General features: G+C 38.2%; 4 protein-coding genes across 11 annotated transcripts; 2 read left to right on the top strand and 2 right to left on the bottom strand.

Annotated features, from left to right (window-relative positions):
• Nucleotides 1–920: 920 nt before the first annotated feature.
• On the bottom strand, nucleotides 921–3,371 carry LOC122528215. The gene is made up of 2 exons (XM_043653113.1): nucleotides 3,206–3,371; nucleotides 921–1,167 (listed from the first exon to the last, which is right to left on the bottom strand). Exons 1-2 carry the CDS (start codon nucleotides 3,271–3,273, stop codon nucleotides 921–923), a joined length of 315 nt encoding a protein of 104 aa, XP_043509048.1. The 5' UTR covers nucleotides 3,274–3,371.
• On the top strand, nucleotides 1,007–8,946 carry LOC122528213. Its single transcript, XM_043653110.1, has 5 exons — nucleotides 1,007–1,146; nucleotides 4,137–4,297; nucleotides 4,545–4,705; nucleotides 6,199–6,367; nucleotides 6,863–8,946. Exons 2-5 carry the CDS (start codon nucleotides 4,137–4,139, stop codon nucleotides 7,050–7,052), a joined length of 681 nt encoding a protein of 226 aa, XP_043509045.1. The 5' UTR covers nucleotides 1,007–1,146; the 3' UTR covers nucleotides 7,053–8,946.
• Nucleotides 7,770–17,041, top strand: LOC122528208 (serine/arginine repetitive matrix protein 1). 7 transcript variants are annotated; one of them, XM_043653095.1, is made up of 16 exons: nucleotides 7,770–7,851; nucleotides 9,695–9,771; nucleotides 9,869–9,958; nucleotides 10,044–10,166; nucleotides 11,846–12,016; nucleotides 12,186–12,349; nucleotides 12,431–12,622; nucleotides 12,690–13,481; nucleotides 13,561–13,692; nucleotides 13,782–14,294; nucleotides 14,443–14,668; nucleotides 14,753–14,838; nucleotides 14,922–15,157; nucleotides 15,223–15,375; nucleotides 15,424–15,926; nucleotides 16,003–17,041. In XM_043653095.1, exons 2-16 carry the CDS (start codon nucleotides 9,760–9,762, stop codon nucleotides 16,213–16,215), a joined length of 3,606 nt encoding a protein of 1,201 aa, XP_043509030.1. In that variant the 5' UTR covers nucleotides 7,770–7,851; nucleotides 9,695–9,759; the 3' UTR covers nucleotides 16,216–17,041. The 7 variants fall into 7 exon arrangements, with proteins under 7 accessions (XP_043509030.1, XP_043509029.1, XP_043509035.1 ...); XM_043653096.1 differs by lacking the exon at nucleotides 7,770–7,851 and adding an exon at nucleotides 9,583–9,601; XM_043653094.1 differs by lacking the exon at nucleotides 7,770–7,851 and having other exon boundaries at nucleotides 9,514–9,771.
• On the bottom strand, nucleotides 16,443–19,217 carry LOC122528212 (DNA-directed RNA polymerase III subunit RPC4). Of its 2 annotated transcripts, XM_043653108.1 has the most exons (9): nucleotides 19,079–19,216; nucleotides 18,905–19,007; nucleotides 18,577–18,844; nucleotides 18,385–18,499; nucleotides 18,061–18,307; nucleotides 17,869–17,958; nucleotides 17,670–17,791; nucleotides 17,373–17,612; nucleotides 16,443–17,310 (listed from the first exon to the last, which is right to left on the bottom strand). In XM_043653108.1, exons 3-9 carry the CDS (start codon nucleotides 18,822–18,824, stop codon nucleotides 17,191–17,193), a joined length of 1,182 nt encoding a protein of 393 aa, XP_043509043.1. In that variant the 5' UTR covers nucleotides 18,825–18,844; nucleotides 18,905–19,007; nucleotides 19,079–19,216; the 3' UTR covers nucleotides 16,443–17,190. The 2 variants fall into 2 exon arrangements, with proteins under 2 accessions (XP_043509043.1, XP_043509044.1); XM_043653109.1 differs by having other exon boundaries at nucleotides 18,913–19,217.
• Nucleotides 19,218–20,152: the final 935 nt, after the last annotated feature.

Genomic DNA, 20,152 nt, shown 5'->3' on the forward strand with positions numbered 1-20,152 from the left:
TATCGTATTTGAGCTTGTTTCAATCACGAAAGTCTGACGGTTCATTAGTAAAAGTTTCATTGTTGCATTAATTTATTGAATTATAATATAATATTTCGTTGTAATGTTTCTTTCGATCATTCTGATACTCTAATCTTTTTCTATTTCATCTAGTATGTCCTCTATATTCAAATAGCACTCGATCCATATCTGCATTTAGAATCTATATCACCTCTCGATAACCACCAGTTTTAGGTTCCGATTTTCGGACATTTATGCAATGTAGTATATAATTTATAGTTTCGAATATAAATACATTTTATCATTGCCTTTTTTATAATTAGCAATAAGATCCTCCATATATAATATCTTAATAAAAGATTCAAAATATGAAATACAATTTGAATGTATTACAAAATATGAATACAATTTATAAATCGACAATTATTTATAAAAATTGTAATTGTATGAGTGTGCGGTAGAGTTTATACATATGGAAACCACTCCTGATTGCAAGCACTCGAAAAAATACAGTACCAATGCAAATAAACCCGAGCATACGAAATCTGTTGCACTTTATTACCGTTCATTTGAAAATATGTACTTTTATAATACATTGTCGCGGAATAACTACACGTAAAGACAATGTACACCAAATAATTGTACTGTTGTTTTAACTTCCGTAAATCCTATCAATATTTTTAATACATAAGTTTATTTTTGTGTAAAAAATAACTCTGGAGGAGAGGAAAAGCATGCATTCAACAGTTTGCCTTTTGACAAAATACAGAGGAAAAAGAGGGATGCTCTTATTTACCTTCTTTCGTTCTCTCTCTAAAAAGAAAAAAAAAAGATTTCGAGGGGCCGATATTCCTTGTCTCATCCCCTCTTTTTCCTTGGCTCTACCAGAGCACAGAGAGCGGTTACTTACGATTCTACAGTCAACCTCTAGACATCCACCTGTGAAGACGGAGGTGTTCGACCCCACGACATCCGGTGTGGTGACATGAACAGTGTTTAAGGAACTCGTGTGCCCCCGTTTCGATTCTCTTCTTTCTTAAATCCGAACATTGCGACCGATTCATGTAACGCGTGTAACCGATCACATTGTCGAACGGACCGAGATAAGAATTCAAGCGCACAGTGTTGGAAACGGTCTTTCTCACGGTGAGTGACATTCTATGTACCCTGTAACAGATAGTAATTACCAATTTTCATGACTGAATATAAAATCGGAAAACGGTATATATAGAATATAGCGACCCGAAAGTTTATAAACTTTTACAAATTAAATAATACCCGTACCGATCTCTAATCTAAAAATAGATCAACTATGCTCCGAAACTGCAAGATTTAACTTTGAGTTTGTGATTTCTAATTAGATTTTTTTCACATTGATCTTCCAGCGTCAGGGAAAGATTAAAATCAATTTTAAGAAACATTTCAAGCAATTACACAGATAGCGGAGGATTTTAAAAGTGATGATCGTAGTCCAATTGCCAAGATTCCTCGAGATCTTAAAATCTGAGGCATACATTTAAACATGCCGCCTCGAGTTACTTTTTCTTGCACAGTCTTGCGTTTTTCTAACTTCACTATGTTATTCCGTTCGGAGTCACAGTTACTTTTTAGTCATCAAGAATATTTGCTCCCAATGCAACGAGGAAACGATCGTTCATTGCGTAAATCTGCCAGAATGAAATTGCAATTGACCATTGGATAATTTACGCGGAGTTGTCATGTGCGCTTTGTCACGTAAAGATAAACGATAAACGAGACTCCTCAACAAGGAGGCCGAAGAGATTCCAGACTACTCGTAATAACTCCACGACAGTTATAATTTATTCATAAAACGAAGTACCGAAATCGCTGTACCGTTAACAGAGACCCGAAGGATGAATAAATGTTCGATATAGAACGAGCGGGGCGAGAGAAAAGAGCGTTTTGGACGATTCATCTTTACCGTTAGAAGCAACCGCATGACACGCTCATGGTCCATGAGAAATTCTCTCCTCGATGCCGGAAGCACGGTTTTTCCTCGGCCTTTTTTCTCCTTATGTCATATTTCATCGAGTTTATTTTACCTACCAATTCTCGCGCTACATCTAATCGTTCGAACTTCCTCGCTGATTCGCAACTCCAGTTGAACGAGCCTAGCTCGTTTCAATTCTAACCGACTGTTTCCACGATCGGAGATAGCTTGTTAATTATTCCCGCGACGTGTTAGCATATTAACAGTACTCTCCCGGACCAGCACTGGGAAAAAAAGAGCCGCTCAACAACGTGAGAAGTTGCGGCACGAATAATTGTTCTTGGTGATCCTAAATTACCGCGAATCCACGAACTCTTGGCTCTACCAAGTTCAGGCGATTCTCACAGGTCTCTCTTGGCTGCGCTCGGTCTCGCCTTTTTCGCAGGATCGCCGTTATGTAATCCAGCGAAACGCGACCACGGTATTCCCATAGATATTTGTCCTTATCACGCGATCGAAATACTTCTTCCAATTATCAAGTTAGTCTTCTTTCTTTTTAAGAGCACCATATTGTTTTAGTTACTCTTTCTCCGTTATCTAATTATTTCAGAGTTGAGTTTATCACATCCCGGCTCAAGTTCGAACGAAATATAAAAATAAACGTACGTTCCTATTTCTTGACTCGAGAGAGATATATAGAAATATCCACTTTGTTCGATTCGCACGGTGTAATACGAGGCATTTGGAATACTGCTGCTGGTATTACGGACGATAATATGTATGTGTTTCAGTTTTACGTTTCCTGCAGTGTAGGAAGAACGAATGCTAAAAGTGGGCAGCGCTTCCTGAAGAAATAGACGCGCGATACCAGTCACGGCCAATGACCAGCCTTGAGTGCTACCCATTAATGATTTTCTTGCTTTCCTTTTCCCACGCGCAATTTATCACTTGGCCAAACATCAAACCGCAATTTTCTGCCACGATGACCTCCAGCTTGAGAAACCGTGCGACCGATCGACCAATCCGAAAACCAGATCGAATATCAAGCTCTCTCGATAATAAAATTTTGCGAAAAGTACATACTCGAAACTGTGAGCATCGAACACGTTATTAGCCGCATGCTGTCGTAATGCTTTCACTCGTATTTGATTAACGACATGAAATACATACGGCGGAAGTTATATATGGATCTGGCAACCTAGAAACCCCGAACTCTATACGCTCCGCTAATTGTCAGTCTTACTGCTCACGTACACTCCGCTAATTGTCATTCCTAATTGCGTATGGTCGTCACTCTCTCGTGTTGTCCGGACGATTTTCATCGTTCGTGAGGCTCGAAAGGGAAAAAAGAAATGTTCACTCGCTCGGTCGTCTCTTTGCTGTACGCGTTAACAGCCCGTGAAACGGAATCTCTGTCATGAAGCGTCTGTCAGAAGGAAATGATAATGATAGATCAGGAGTCAATCGTTAAATGCTCGCGTTAGATTGAAAACGTTGAAGCGTGCGTACAGTTACTTATACATGCGTAATGGAAAGTATATATTCCAGCACGAGTATTATTGAGTGTTATTCCAGTTTTCGAAACGTTGTACTTGTAGATTTTTTAACAATTCCTCTACTAACTTATTAATTGCACTTCTGTCTATATCGTGGAACACGCCTTTGAAACAAGACTGCTGTCTAAATGGTTCTGTAAACGTGCAAGAACAGTTCCATTGATATTCGAAATGATTCGGTGGATTTTTGTATATATGTGACGCGTGAATGAGCAGACTCAATGTCGTTTACTTTTGCTCTTGACCTCGTGCGAACTCGAGTTCCAAGATCGCGCGTTCACTCACACCTTTTTTCGTCCCGGTGCACAACAGGGTCCTCTCGTACTAGGTTCTAATAAAGTTTCAAAGTGAATGTCAGTTCCGACTGTTTTATTCGTGAGATGTTGCTCACTGGCGTAATATATCCGCGTTTTTGAATCTATCTCTCGTTTACGTGAAACTATCCATCCGTTGCCATGCTTTCGTTTCACGGTATACGAAACGGCTATTGTTGCCATAATATAATTCGACCTAGCTAATTTATCGACTGAAATGCTCGGCTATGTTTCCAAATTAATTAGCAACAGCCAACGATTAATTCGTTCGAGCATGCTGTTCTCATGGTGTCGTTTCCTCGCTGTAATTTTCAGATGTCCAGGTACCTCGGTCTGATTCTCGTTATCACTGCATGCGCCCATGTATACGGGGCGAAAAAATGCGAAGGGAACGGGTTAGGCTTGAAATATGTATGGGGAGACGCACTCACGGATCCAGCTGACTGTATAGGACCAAATAACATGGAGTATCCGACGTAAGTGTTCTCTCTCTCTCTTTCTTTCTCTCTCTCTCTCACAAGTAGATTTGCGGATATGCAAATTCGACAAAATAAAATCTGAAACCTAAAAGATTGCTTTATGTACTAATTATTATAACGAGTCTACATATTTTTCACATATTTCATGAATATTAACGCATTAATGGCCCAATGATACCAATCAAGAATTAAACGATGTTTGCTGTATTTGCGATGCCCTTATCAAAACGAACGACTGCCGTAGTGCCGCGATATCGAGAAGTTACAAGAATCTTTGGACGAACAGTCGGATGGCCAGGTCCCGTCAGCCTCGAACTATCGATCCTGAATTAACCAGACAGGCTCTGCTTCACAATTACAAGATCGCTCATGGAGATTACTCGATTGCCGAATCTTCGCGAAACGGTGAGTTCCAATTCTCTGCTTTTTTTCCCCCCCACCGTCGAAAGTAGATTAATAGCTTCCACCTCTTTGGAGAAATTCACGACCGCGTTCAAAATCGCGTTTTGGAAGCGGCGAACGTTTTCTATACGGCTGGTACGATAATTTAACGGATCACGATCTAGCGGAGGACGTGGCTTGCTTTGAAAACACGCGGAAGACGAACTTGTCCCTCTTGTTTGAAGCGCAACAGTAGTCGAGCCGGTTACCTGAATGACGAATAATTACGGACAACTATAACCCACATCCTCGTTGAACACCTCTGTAATTTATTTATCCTGCGACTAGTACTTTGTCCAAATATAATCTTATGTAATAGCTCATCTACATACTCCGCTGTGTATAATGTAATGCCGCGCACTTATAATAAGGCGCATTTCGCTCTGCCGTTGTTGTATTATAATTATTGCAGTTGCTCTTTCGGAATATTATCATCCGTTCACCTACACTTTGCGAGGTTATTGTACCGTAACCGGTATTATGCATTTCATAGTGTCGTTTCTTCGTTAAATATTCTCACATAATTACAATATATAGGACGTTTCCGCAATTACTGATTGGATACGATTTATAAGAAACAACAGCAGATTATTCTATATATGAAGATAAATGGACAATGTCGAATTGTTTCATTTAAGGTTTCCTTTATTCTAAGCTTTCTTTAGATCCTCTAGGATAACAAAGATGGAACGCTTAAATCGCTCGCGTGCTCTAAAGAGATTACAATGTTATCGATTTATTTGCAAGGATTCCTCAGTCTCGGCTCAAATGTTTCTAAGACACCTACAAAATCACTTTTGTACGCCAGAAGCATGCTGAAAAATCCACAAAAATCGGAACAACCGGTTGCGCGATGTACCGGCACTTTGTAGCCTTGAATTATGCAGCTGTCCTTATGACACGAAAACCCGATTCCAACCGAACATCACCCGCTGCTCGCATACACTCGACAAATACCTTTGAAATTCGTGGCTCGTCGCATCGGGCGATTATCGTTTCGCTGTCGGCGAAAAATGCATTAGCCTGTGACTCGAAAGGTATCGTTCATCAGAATCGATTCTCCGTCCTTTAGATAATGGCTCGATGGTGTAAGAGGACGGTAATAAGGCACCGTGTTATCCGGCCAATACAGTTATCGCTCGTTCTGCTCATAACGGGACACTGGCGACCCACTCGTCGTTTCGAACACACGAACCGACAGAATTCCAAAGAAAGGGCGTCACTCTCGTAAACGAACTACCTCTTCCTATTTGATCGTTAGCGATATCTAACTTCTTCTTTTTTTTTTTTTTTTTTCAAATTCTTTTACGTAACTCTTGAGAATTCTTTTGCACGACCATCTCTAACGCCATCGTTTAAAGGAAGCTAAGTCACTCTTAGAGACAGACAGAACTTTTGGACCAGAATATTAAGAAATGCATTACCTGTTTTATGCGACATAACGGATTTGCTTCCAGGTAGAGGATTTTCCTCGAAGGAGGCATGTGGCTCGCCAGCCAGATTATGCAAAACCAGGTACAACACCACCGCGCCTATGTACGGAGTCAGCCTAACCAGCGGTCAACCTGTTACCATTGTGCAAAAATTCCCCGACCTTCTGCAGCAGGTCGTGTTCGAAGTTTGCGAGTGAGTATCAGACTGTATTATCCACTGTTACTTTCTTAGCACGTTCGATTGCGATCTGTAAATACAAACGACATGATTTCAATTGAAATTCAACGAGACCTGCTAGTTAGTCGTATCGATTCAAATGTGGCACAGCGGGCCGAACAGGTCTGACCAGGACAAGGCCTACTTTTGAAACTCTTTTAGACTAGTATTTATGACACATTGCGCTACAAATAAATTATGACAAACTCGTTACTTTACGATAAGCTGCAAAACGAAGAAATCTATATTATATATCTTCTATCATGTGCACATCAGTCGAAATTGTCAAAAATCGAAGTAATCGAATTAATATCTAGTTGAGAATCTCGACAAAAATTGAAACGCTCTGATGACAAAGCCAAGAATTCGATATTAATTTCTTTCTTCCTCTCTCTCTCTCTCTCTCTCTCTCTCTCTCTCTTCTTTCTTCGTCGCACAGCATAAAAAAACGTGAACGTTGCATTGTTCTAGATCGAAAGAGTGCGACGTGGTCCACGGCGAGTGCACGCAGACGTACGTGCCGTATCTGTTTCTAGTGATCCCGCTTGGGCCGGTGACCTTGACCGGTCAAGATTACGTGCTGGTGGAGAGCGGTTGCGTGTGCAAACCGAGAAATTCGGCGAGCGCCACGTCGGAGCCACCGGCCGTTCCAACTTTTTAAACGTTCGTCGAACCCTGTACAGTGATCAACATCGAGTGATCGTCACCGGTGTACATCTCAGCGTCGATCGTGACGAATCGGTGGAAGGTGACCCCACAGCTCGAACAACCTCGCCGAAGAACCTAGTAACCTCTTTGACGGACCTAGCAAAGAATGCTGAAACCAGTATTGAAGTCGCTGGAGAATTGATTTCTCGGGAGAAATCTGCTGTACGAACGATCTTCCCTGCGAACTCGCTGCGATGGCGCACGACTCTCTCGCACGACGGGGTTGTAATAACGTTGACCATGGGCCGGTCAGCTTTTCTAGTTCGTTCTTCAATTACCGCGGGGAACGTCTTTCCAGCAGAGGCTGATGGAACTCCTCCTTTTCGCTGCGATCACGAATTTCTTTGGAAATTCTTGATGGCTCCGAGAGTCATAGATAATTTAGGCTTCTCACTATAACTCTTCTATCACAAACTGAATTCATGAACTGTTAGCGTCGATCTGTTTGCAAAAGGCGCGCTTCACGGTCGTATAGTGGTGCGTCGGCTCTTTTATCGTCGTTTTTCTTACGTCGTCGTGCGAGAAAAAAAAAAAAAAAAGAAGACGAAGTGTAAAAGACGAAGAAAATAAGTTAGAAGAAGTTATTTCAGCGTGAAAAAACAAATCGGAGCAGCGGCGGTCGTTTCGCGGAATCCGGTCTCGGAATCCAATCGAGTTCACTAGACCTGCTCACGAGCCGGTTTCGAGCAGGTGTATAGAACAGCTTGTAACAGTGCTCCGCGAGAAGTATAGGCGAGAAATTCTTTCAAAAGGTATCGTAAAAGTTATATCATTTGGATTAACCGCGTCGTTATGAGGCGGAAACGTCGTTAATGCGTTCTCCGGCTCTTCAACTCGGCATCGTTACGTCGTTCGTTCTGTTTCACTTCTTACAAGATAATCCGGTGGAATTAGTTCAATTTATTGAGTCAATTTGATCTAATGCAAAACGCAGACGACTGGATCATTAAGCGAACGAAAGTTCCAATCTCGACTTCATTTTCCGCTACGTATTATAACTCTCGCGGATACGTATATTAAAAAAAAAAAAAAAAAAAAAAGGAATCTCTCATCATTGTGCAGAACGAAGAAACTAATTCCACAACGGTAGAGTTATAGGTTCCATATGTTGGAAACCGTAGAAAGTCGCGCGATCTTCTTTCGCGCGGTACAAAGCGAGATCTTTGAAAGGATCATGCTTATTCCCGTATTGGAGTCGGTTGAATCGCTGCTAAGATGCGTCACTGGCCTGTTTATGCTTCTCAGAACCGGACTCTGAAAGCTCGCGTTGGAATCGTACCGACAAACAGGATGGACGTGCAGTCGCGGTACGAATGGACCGTACCATGAATTCCGATGAGTATAATGTACCGTTACACGCTTTGCGGGACCCTTCACCTCGATTTACTTCAGTTGGTTATTTCATAGGCGAGATCCATGTAGCACCCAAAAGTAGCTGACTCGTATCGCTCATTCATGCCGTTCCACTTAATTATCCGCAGTTCTTCTGATGTATTCCTTCGATCGGCTATTCATTTTCTACGGTGCTTGCGAGTTTCCTACGCAATTATTTTACAACGTCGTACCAATTCTGAAATTCAAATATCTCAGTTGAAATACATGTAACAATTCTCCTACGTAATGTTAATTGTCGATCGATGATTTTTCTTAATACAACGGATGTATAAATTGAATACGAGTCACGAATTCGTAAATCATTCTGTGCCAGTGCCGTACGGGGGGAAAAGTGATAAATCAAGAAACGCCGGAATATGAAGAACGAACAATTCTTTCATATCGCATGTCATCTCTTGTATTTATAGTTGTAATATGCAAGTATATATTTATAATTTATTACTAAATTACGACGAGTCGTGTAAATGAATCTTTCATCCAACCATACACCTTGGTATCCTTTGTATCCATCTGTTAAAAACAAGCGAACAATTTCGAATCGGCGTACGATTCGTTTAAAGGAAACAGGTATAAATAATACGTACCTTTGAAATCTATTTTCAGCGACTAACGGTACTAAAAACATAAACATGGCTAACAGCCGGTTAAAAACCCGGAAGAAATAAGCAGATATGTATATATATATATATATATGATTCAGGAAAACATCCATCAGTAAAACAGTCTTAGTCAATAGTCTTCCGTCAAAACGAAAGTATTTGAATTGTTCCCTCTCTACTTTGAAAACGCGCTATGAAATACTTATTGAAACGCACATGCACGACGGAAGTTGCGCTGATTTTTATCTCAACTTTCTATTGATTTTTTTACGTACTAGAGCCAAACTATTCTCCCGTTATATTACCGATAGATACTGAATCGTTTAACTTTTAAAATACGATGATACAATTGAAATCGGAATGGAATCACTCGAAGATGTTGGCAACATTTACGAGTGGCAGCACTGTTTATTTCTAGGCAACTTCAACTTCCTGTTTCAACGGGATCGTCGCCATATTAGTGGATTGGTCTATTGTGCGTCCGCGTCCGTTCTAACGTTTGATACTTGTACATACAAAACTATACAAGATTTTACAAATAGAAAAGAACGCAGAATTCAACGACGTGTTGCTGTGATTTATATTCTCTCAATTATTGTAGGAGAAAGAAAGTGAACAGTCACCAGTCAACGTTGAACATCGTGCAAATATTTGCCCATTATCAAGATGATGTACACGGTAAATTCAGCCTTTGGTTTATAAAAAAAAGCATGTCTCGAGCTAGTTTTAATTATGATTTTTCGATATCTTCCAAATCTCAATTGCTGAATTACAGGGGACTACTGCGTCACAGGACACGAGGTTCAGTGATAAAGAGAAGAAACTTCTTAAACAAATGAAGTTTGGAGATTCCCTAACGCAGAAAGTAAATATCTAAAGTCCGATATTTGGTTATGTTAGTTGACTTTATTAACTTTCATGCTCATGTACAAAGTATACTTTATTCTCAGGTTGATATGAGCAAAGTGAAGCTGGATGTTATTAAACCATGGATAACTACGAAGATTACTCAGATTTTAGGGATGGAAGATGATGTAGTGGTAGAATTTGTGTATAATCAACTGGAAGAAAAGGTAAGAAGTTTGTTACACTAAATCAGTCTAAATATAATTAGGTTTAAGAGATTGTGAATTATTAATATAGAGTATGAAACGCGTTCACTTGGCTTTTTCCCCTCATCATAGGAAATCGATAAATACACATTATTTCAGCACAATGTTTTGTACCAGTTACAAATACTATCATCCAAAATCTGCACAATGTGCTGACTTTGGAGATGAAAAGCAAGGAGGCAGAAACCATAAATAGTCATATTTGCCTCATTGTTTTTTCTTTTTTTTTTTTTTTTTCTTAAATTTTGATAATACATCATTGTACCTCTACATCCTGTGTATCCTATATTTATTGATCTTAAGTATCCACTCCAAGCTATATCCTATATCAACGAAAAATCTGATGTAGCTGATCCTGCAACATTGTAACATTTAAAATGAATGTTTTATCATATATGTTTGAATTCCCCGTTAGTATAAGTAGAGACCGTTGGTGGGGCTCAACCCTATTGTCCAAATGGCATTCGGATGTGCTCCTCTCTGCATCCGATTGGCCGCCTTTCTATCAGCCGTCAACGCTAGCTGATGCCAGCTGGTATGTCAACGTCGTCTTAGAACACTGCTGAAACTTCAGCGTCAGCAGTTCAGCCAGCTCCGGTTCACCATCGCCAGAGGAGCCGACATATTCGCAATAATCTCGTCGCATCGTCCTGTTCCTGTTCTTCTCACCTTTGTACGGAGCTTCTGCCCGCCTACCGTCTACCATTCTACAGTTGTCTTCGTTGCTGCAACTGCGTCATCTACTGTCTGCGCTGATCATCATTTTCGCCTCTTCCTCGTGACTACTTCATGACTGCTTCGTGATTGCTTCGCGACTGCCTCGTGACTGCCTCGTGACTGCTTCGTGACTGCCTCGTTTGAGGTGGTTACTCTCCAAACTACGAAAGCTGCGCTGTTGCTTTCGATTCCTGGGTGTCTACCGATAATCGACACTTCGAACTGAAGTGGAAGGGACTCCTCACGCTGTCTGCCAAGATGCTGCGGTCTTCTCACGCAAGGACGAGCGACGCACATGGTGGATACTCCCGTGATGCAGGTTTCTTCGTTCTTCGAGCCTTCCATCAACATTCCGAGGGATGGAGGATCGTTACATGCCATGCAGGTCTGTTCTCCAGTTAATGATTCTTCAGACATACAGTCAATGCCGGAGATGTCATTGACGATGGTGGACGATGCCGGAGGTATCTCTACTCGGTTTGACACTCTTTGTCAACATCACAGGTTGGTGGAACGGTGTTCCTTCTATTCCAAATTAATCCTTTCATTTTCAGTTAACACTTTCAACATATTTCTATAGGAATTTCAGCATCTACTTTAGTGTTATTATTAAATTGAGAAGGTATCAATGTATCTGTGCTACGTGTGCGTTTATCAATGAGTATAATACTTTTTTTTCTTCTTAGCATATTACATATTAGTGCAGACGTGAAGCGAGCTATTTACTGTTGATGGTAAGGTATATTAGAAATATAAATATCTGCTTTTTCGAGGGGGAAAAGCAGTTAGTATCGACGTAGAGAGACGGATGTTGTAATGTTTAATCTCGCGCCGAAATTATATAGAACTCAACTTCTACCCAATCGTGATGATCAAATTACATCTGCGCAGAAAAATAAAAAAAGATACTGTATGTTTTACAGTTTCCTGACCCCCGAAAAATGCAGATCAACCTCACAGGTTTCCTGAATGGAAGGAATGCTCGATCTTTCATGGGTGAATTATGGGACCTTTTGGTCTCTGCTCAGGAAAGTGTAACGGGCATTCCAGAGGCTTTCTTGCAACAAAAAAAAGATCAAATTAAAAAACGTTTGGTAATTATCAATTTTTATATTCTCAGTACTGTATGAACTAGTCTGACGATTTCAAAACAATTGAGTAACTAGATTTTGACGTTCAGTAAAATGTTCAATTGAATGAATGCTTCTAATGCATGCAATTCAGTTTTATGCTTATCTATAAGTAAGTGATTTGTGTAATTAGGAAGAGCAAGAGAAACTCCAAGCTTCTTTAGCGGAGAAAGAGAAGGAAAAGGAGAGGGAGAAGGAGAAAGATGAAGCAGAAAATAAGATAAAAAAAGAAGAAAAGGAACGTGGTTCTTCGAAGGAGCGTCGGAGAGATCGAAGTAGAGATCGTGATAGAGACAGGTATTTTCTTGAGTTTATAAAATATTACTGTTGCATAACATTAAGAATGCATGGAAAAATGCACGTATTTATTACTTGTAGAAAAAGAAGTCGATCAAGAGATCGACACAGAGATCGTGACAGATCGAGCCGCAAAAGACGATCTTCTTCGAGATCGCCTAGTAAAAATTCGCTTAAGGACAACGGGAAAGATATGTCCGAGATTAAAGTAGAGCGGGAAGATTCACCTCAACCTGAAAATGCTATACCGCTTATGCCAGTCAAGACAAAACCGTAAGTATTTATATTTTATGATTGAAGGCAAACTCTCTAAAGATTATTTATCAAGGTGTTTCAACAGGGAAGCCGCTGTTGCGATATCCCGATTACAAGCTAAATTAATGAGCATCGCGGACGGAAAAAAGAAAAACAATCGTACTCCATCTCCCGAGACCCTGGAAAAAGCAAAGAAATCTAGATCTAGATCAAAATCACCCATAAGCCGCTCCAAAAAATCTAGATCTAAATCACCAAGTCGAGATTCAAAGACACGTCGTTCTCGATCACCAGCATCGAAATCTAGGCGATCTCGATCCAAGTCAAGATCAAGACGATCCAGATCTCGATCAAAATCCAGATCGCAAGATCGCTCGAAATCGAGACGTACGAAGTCCAAGTCTCCGAGGTCCCACTCGAGATCTCGATCACGATCCAAAAAATCAAGATCGAAGAGTAACGACAGAAGTAAGTCTAGAAAATCGAGATCCGAATCGAGTGATTCCAGATCGTCAAAGTCTCGGTCAAAATCGCCCGACAAGAGAAAAGATAATCTCGATTCAAACAGGAAACGAGATGCAAGTTCAAGTAGTAGTTCCGAATCGGAGGAAGACAAAGGAGCAAAAGATAAAAACGATTTCGAAATTAGAAAGAAGAAGGACGGAGTACAGGCAAAAAGATCGTACAGAAAGACAAATAAAGATGACAGTGGCAGTGACAGTGACTCGAGTCGAGAAAGGAAATCAGTTCCTAAACGAAGAAGTCCGACGCCGCGAAAAGACAGAGGTCGGTCTAAGGACAGAGACAGATCGCGAGATAGATCACGGGATAGATCACGAGATAGGTCTCGGGATAGATCTCGAGATAGAAATAGAAGGTGAATATAAATGTTATGTATTATATAACATACACACAAGTATTTATTACAATAGTGTGAATTCCGAACTTCTGTTTAGGAGATCCATAGATAGAGAACGCGAAAGAAGAAGAGAACGCGAGCGAGAAAGGGAACGAGAGAGATTGGACAGATACAGCGGTAGTCGTAGCATGCGACCTCCGTCAGTGCGTAGAGCACCTAGTAGGCGAAGGTAAGATAAAAATTATATTTGTTGGTAATAAATCGTAGAACTATAGATAAATAAATGTCAATATATCCACAAATTCGTAATTGTTACAGGAGCCCTCCTCGAAGAAGTCCGGCAAGATATCGTCGCAGATCACCAAGTCCTGGAGATAGGCGCCGAAGAAGATCTCTTGATCGAAGACGAAGATCATCGGAAAGAAGAGACAGACGTCGATCTCCAGATCGTCGTGACAGCAGACGTCGTTCGCCAGACGGACGGGACCGTTCCCTCAGGTACGATAGATCTTCCTCTCGTGACAGATCGAGTAGGCGGGACCGTTCCAGAGACAGGGACAGAAGGGATAGAGATAGAAGATCTAGAACTAGGGATCGTAGATCGAGATCGAAAGATCAAAGGTCATCGGTGGATCGTTCGAGAGATGGAAAACGATCTCCCGATCGCTCAAGAGATGCTAAGGAGAAGATAAAGGACAAGAAAGTGGATGAAAAAATTAAAAGATCAACTGATACGGGATCGCGAAAAGAATTACGAAACGGAAGGTCTAAGTCAAGTAGCTCGGAAAGTAGCGAAAGTAGTTCCTCTAGCAATGAGGATGAAGTGACCAGGTGAGTAAACGATTATCTCATACTTTCACGTTTTGTTACAGACCTTACGATTGTCGGAGCGTAAAGCAGCTACGTTGTGTTTCCTGCTTAGCAGTGAACGAATGTTCTTACTTTTTCTCTAATAATAATTTTTGCTGTCTATGTGCAGAAAGTCACTAGAGCGGAAATCGTCTCAGGAAAAACGCGAACGCGAGAGAGATCGTGAACACGCCGATGACAAACGTAAAGAAAAAGAGAAGCCTGTCAAGGAGGAATCCGTCAAACGACCCGAAAAGGACGTCAAGAAAACTGAACCTGCAAGCATCAAGAAACCAGATCCCAGCGTTTCTCCTAAAAAACTTCAATCTGCTACTCTTCCTGTAACTAGACACAGAGTAAGTTCAAGACAATTATTCGCACTTAAAATACATTTATGCGTTTGTAGCTGTTCGTATTGGTAACTTTTCCCGTGATTCTAGTTTTCAAAGAGTTTATCAAGAACCCCATCCCCGTTTAAAAAGACTGAAGACATTATAGCAGCAGTTAAAGTTAAACAACCATCAAAGTAAGTTTAAACACATTTTCTATATATTTAATACATACAAAGAAAATCGTTCACTTTAAACATTTATTACTTGTTATTTTTAGAGAAGATAATAAAGAAGGATCACCGAAAGAAGAATCGAGCTTTTCATCCGCAGATACGTTCCCGCTAAAAAAAGATGACAAGTCGATCAAATCGATCAAAACTGCATCCGAGGATAAGAAATCAGGGCAAAAATCATCGGAACCAGTTCTCTTGAAAAAACCAACAGAAGTAGCAAAGAAATCAAAGCGAGAAAAACGTGATGGTTCTTCAGATTCAAATGATAGTGAAAGCGAAGGTAGGAAGAAGTTAAACACGCAATGGTTGTGTTTCTTTAATAATTTACATTGTTTCTGATTGTAGGCAAGAAGAAATCAAGAAAATTAGAAAAGTCCAGGAAATCTAGGAAAGCTTCTACGGATGAAGAAAAATCAGATAAAGGTTCAAGCTCGGATTCTGAAGAAGAAAGGAAGCACGTGGAAAAAGGCAAAAAGACGAGAGACTCGAATCGAGGAGGTAAATTTTTAATATTTTAATTTAATAATACTGATTTTGAAACCTTAGTAATTTCCACAGATTCATTAGACGAACGAGCAAAAGATAGAAAAGATAGTAGGAAACGTGAAATCAATGAAAATGAATCTCGTAAGCGGCCGAAAAAAGAATTAGAAGAAGAAACGAAGAAATCAAAAAGATCTAGGAAAGATTCATCTTCGGGGGATGAAGATCAAAAGGTAAAAAGAAATAAAACTGAAGACGATAGATCAAGATTACGGAAATCTAAAAAAGATTCAAGTTCGGATGACGAACCGAAAAAAACAAGAAAGCGAAGAGATAGCTCTTCGGAAGATGAAAAGTCAAGAACAAGAAAATCAAGAAAGGATTCTACAAGTGAAGACGAAGGAAAAGTACGACTGAGAAAATCTAAACGGGACTCTAGTACAGACGATGAGGAAGTAGGCGAAAAAGATACAAAAAAAAAGAAAAAAGCGGATGACAGTTCAGATGAGGAAAAAGTGAAGAAGAAACGTAAAAAGAAGACTAAAACTAGCACCAGTGAATCAGAGGTAACTGTTCATTTTATCAAGACTTGATTTTTGCGAAATGTGGATACATTTTTATTACTGCAATTTGCATTTATAGGAAAGTGAAGTAGAAGAAAAAAAAAAGAAAAAGGATAAAAAGCACAAGAAACACAAGAAGCATAAAAAGCATAGAAAACATAAAAAGAAGAAGGTTGCAGATTCTGACGAATCTGATGTAAGTGAAGGTAATACAGAAGAATTAGAAAAAAAGCTTCGCGAAAAAGCATTAAAGTCTATGAAAAAAGGACATAGCATTGAGGCAAGTGATTAAGAACTTGTGAAATTTATCAAGGGTATGTCACATGTGTACCTCTATTACACTGCACTTGCATCACGGATACGTTTCAGTTCATTATTTTACCAATAAGTAGGATTTTCTCGTGTCACAGTTTTTGTGTAAAACATTTGTCTTTTAGGTCAGAAAATTTAATTCCAACTTTAAATATTAAAATTACAAAGTTCAATACAATAGCTGTACTTTTGAATTAGCAAACAAAAGTAGTATACTTTTGTGTTACTACCATGGAACAGTAATTTTTTGTGCCACTTCTGTGTATGATTGTTACATTTTTCAAAGTTAATACAATTAAGCAAAAACATGATATTTTTTTGTAGTTTATAAGTTTACGAATTAATGTTCATTTTGCACAGCGTGATGAATTTAATTTGTAAATCTAATTTGTGTAAAAATAATTTTTGTTTATATTAAATTAAGAAAGTATAAATTACATCTTGGAGAAAAATGCGTACTTCACAAGAAATCACAATCTCTTGTTAAGATATTCATTCACATAAATTATATAATAAACTTTATTCTACAACTATTGTAAATTTATTTAGATTTATGAATTACTACTGGATTTGTACGTGACATGATTTTCACGTATATACTGTATTAACGAAAATACATGATTTTCAAAAAAATTTGATTTTGTATATTAAATACAAATATAATTTATTACATTCACGTATAAAAGATTTACGGGGAAAAGAGAGCATATCAATTTTAATATTCTCCGATGTGTGCTTTTTATCATTGGCTATATCGCATTGAGAATATGAGAAGAATATAAGAATAAAATTTTCTAAATTATATTTATTTTAAAAATATAAAGTTATAATGTTGAATTATTTTGAAAAAATTTTCTAAAAAAAGTTAAAACTTCTCCCTTTTTCCTGTAAACGCTTTATATATTCTTCATAATAAAAAATATATAACAAAAATCTATTCATATTAAAAATTGATTTACAATTTAGCCAACATTGACTCCCAGTCAGGTGTACATAAAAGCATATTGCTAACTGGACCTAGGTTAATTAAGTCACCGACTAAATTTTCAGTATCCAATTTTGCGGCAATAAGATCCTGCAATAGTTATTATTAAAGTTATATCATCTAATATTTGCATTTACTATTTAAATACGTACCTGCCGAAATGTAAGATGTGATCCAACATCAACAACTAAATTATTTTCTCCTAATAACAAACGTGTTTTACCAGATTTCAAAATTTGTAATTTTCCTAAAATACCAGGTTTTAAGCTGTTTAAAGTACAAAATGCCGTTTGAGGTTTACTTTCATTTTCTTTTTCATAATTTGACATATTTGACCGATCATGTCTAGTGTTTTCTGCACCATTTACTAGACCTGGTAAACAATCTGGAAACTATATTAATCATTTAGTAAAAATGAATGATATTTTATTTTTAATAGAAATCGTTACCTGCATTAATATATATGAGTTTGCTTTATTTTCAACAATATTAGGTATGTTATCTAGGAATTCATCTTTCGTTTCACCAGATTTAGATGTCTTAATTTTAGGTTCCTTCTTTGGTGATAATACTAAAAGTATTATTATCATAAAATTATCATGAAATTATCATAAAAAATCAACAAAGAAAAAGAAACATTACGCTTACCCTCTCCATTTTCTAAAATAATTGGCTTCCTATCTTCTATTTCGTCTTGCTCTTCTTCAACTTGTACTTTATTTTCTTTGTATAACTTTGCTATAGTAGATAAAAATTGATAGTATTTAAATTATAGTATATAGTAAAAATTATAGTATGATTTATTTTTAGAATAATTATTAATGATATAACAATAAAAACCTTCTTTGATTAGTGGTAGAAGAACTGGTGCATTTTTAATGTTTAGAGAATCTCCATCATCAATAAAATCGTCTCTTAGTAACAATTTTATTTTTTCTTCCTCTTCAGCTTTATCAACACTACGATTCAGATCTAATTTTGGTTTTTCTAAACATACTTGAGGGCTCCTATCAATGTCTCTAGAACTACTACTACTACTGCGTTTTACTGGTGTATTCACTATCCCAGTGGACCAGATACCACTAGACTATAAACATATTTTTATATAAAATTTTGCAAGATAATGTTATATTTATTATTGATTTAAAGTTATTTCTAATATACTTGAATCAAATTGCTGGATCCCCTTCCACGTCCTCTGTCACGTCCTCTATCAATATTACGTCCTCTACGTACGTGATCCTTTTCTGCAGACTTTACAGGATTTACTGTTACATCCCTAAAAGTTAAATATCATTTGATTAATTCATGTACTTGATTACATACTCATCAGTTCCTTTTGTTAAGTTAACTTACTCCTTTTTCTTTATTCTTTGAGCATTTAAATTTGGTATATACACTTTCTTAGGTTTCTCAGTCTTAATGTTTCCTCCTAACGTTAAATCTCTTGGTAAACGAAAGGAAGTTAATCTAGTCGTGGTTGGTAAACCAGGTTCTGTCTTAATATTTTGTATAGCTACGGGCAAGGAGGTCCCAGGTTCTACTTTTATTTGAACATTTGATGGAAGTAAATTCCTTGCATTGCCAGATTTATTAGAAGACATTGTTATAGTTCAACTAAAAACTAAAACCAAATATGTGTTAATTATCGATGAAAACAATATACTTAAATGTAAATACATACATTCTTACTGCGATAACGTTTACGAAGAGTTTTTCTTCAATATTTAAGCACAGTACATAACCTCTTACGTACACAACAAACACAAACTTCGTAAAATGTCTTTCTGTTAGGATACACAAATATTAATAAAACGATTCGGCATTGCAATAAAAAATCTTATTATACATGCCTTACAATATAATTCATAAATCTTTTGGATCCACTTGCACACGTTACACCGTGACGTTTACCGATCGCATGTCTTACCATACTATTCTACTCTGATTAGCATATGACGTTTAAAATATATATTTATTTCATGAATTATGAATTACGAATGCAATTATTTAAATTATGAAATTACGAATATTATGTATGTAACATATTATTTATTATGTTTTCGATATTGTGTATACTATATTTATAATTTAAAAGACATTACTTCCTTTCATATGGAACAAAACCATAAAGATAAGAATTTCAATTTCGTATTAAACAAAATTTTATAATTTTCGATACGTTTGATATTAAGCCTTTAAAATAATAAGCTTTTTAAGATAATTAATAAACCTTTTAAAATAATATCTCGTATGTTTATACTGTGTGTCAAGTGTTACATTGAAATGGGCAGAAAAGGCGGGTATTTTAAAAATTATCACGAAACATCGAAAAACACGCGCGATTTCGTATAATTAATATTCTGATATTTTTTCCTCTTGCAGGATATTTCAAATAAGAAGAGGATGTTCCAAATAAACACGAACAGTAGCATCTAGGAAATGACGGAGGTTACGATGTTTCCAGGATGGCTAGTTGTGACACGGACAGGAGAACAGACTTCGTGTGATGAGGTCATCGTATGGTTTTTTAGTCGTACCGGCAATCGCGACGCGGACCGCTTGAACGCCGGCTGCTATGTATAATCCTGCGGCAGTGACATGTTTGCCATGTGCTTATCCACGACGTTTCTCCGATCGCGAGTGTAACGTGTCCTTTTTCCTTTTCAGTCCGTTCGTGTGCGAACACGTTCACCTTCCTTTTAATTTGTGTACGTTACGACTTCGCCGGCTCCATCATTGATTACGGTTTTCAGTGAGTTTCGAGACCTCCCGGGTCCGCAGCTACGGAGTGCCTGATTTCGAATCGATGTAATATCCACCGGCTAGATAGATGACCGATTTAAAAGGCGACCGGTCAACCACGGCTCTTAAACCTGTTTTTCTCCCCCCTGGACATGGAACACGTCGAGTTTTCGAGTAGCCTGCCTCC

Source organism: Frieseomelitta varia, unplaced genomic scaffold (assembly GCF_011392965.1).
Source record: "Frieseomelitta varia isolate USP_RPSP 00005682 unplaced genomic scaffold, Fvar_1.2 scaffold_247, whole genome shotgun sequence".
NCBI classification, from domain to species: Eukaryota; Metazoa; Arthropoda; class Insecta; order Hymenoptera; family Apidae; genus Frieseomelitta; species Frieseomelitta varia.

Coding starts and splice junctions, on each gene's coding strand:
- LOC122528208 (XM_043653095.1), top strand. Junction 10,167..11,845: donor ATAATCAACTGGAAGAAAAG/GTAAGAAGTTTG, acceptor TATGTTTTACAG/TTTCCTGACCCCCGAAAAAT. Junction 13,482..13,560: donor TCTCGAGATAGAAATAGAAG/GTGAATATAAAT, acceptor ACTTCTGTTTAG/GAGATCCATAGATAGAGAAC.
- LOC122528212 (XM_043653109.1), bottom strand. CDS start 18,824: ATGTCTTCTAATAAATCTGGCAATGCAAGGAATTTACTTCCATCAAAT. Junction 17,959..18,060: donor TCTACCACTAATCAAAGAAG/GTTTTTATTGTT, acceptor TATCTACTATAG/CAAAGTTATACAAAGAAAAT. Junction 17,613..17,669: donor ACTCATATATATTAATGCAG/GTAACGATTTCT, acceptor TGATTAATATAG/TTTCCAGATTGTTTACCAGG.
- LOC122528215 (XM_043653113.1), bottom strand. CDS start 3,273: ATGAAAATCGTCCGGACAACACGAGAGAGTGACGACCATACGCAATTA. Junction 1,168..3,205: donor GGAATGACAATTAGCGGAGT/GTACGTGAGCAG, acceptor TATCTGTTACAG/GGTACATAGAATGTCACTCA.
- LOC122528213 (XM_043653110.1), top strand. CDS start 4,137: ATGTCCAGGTACCTCGGTCTGATTCTCGTTATCACTGCATGCGCCCAT. Junction 4,706..6,198: donor TGCCGAATCTTCGCGAAACG/GTGAGTTCCAAT, acceptor ATTTGCTTCCAG/GTAGAGGATTTTCCTCGAAG. Junction 6,368..6,862: donor GTCGTGTTCGAAGTTTGCGA/GTGAGTATCAGA, acceptor GCATTGTTCTAG/ATCGAAAGAGTGCGACGTGG.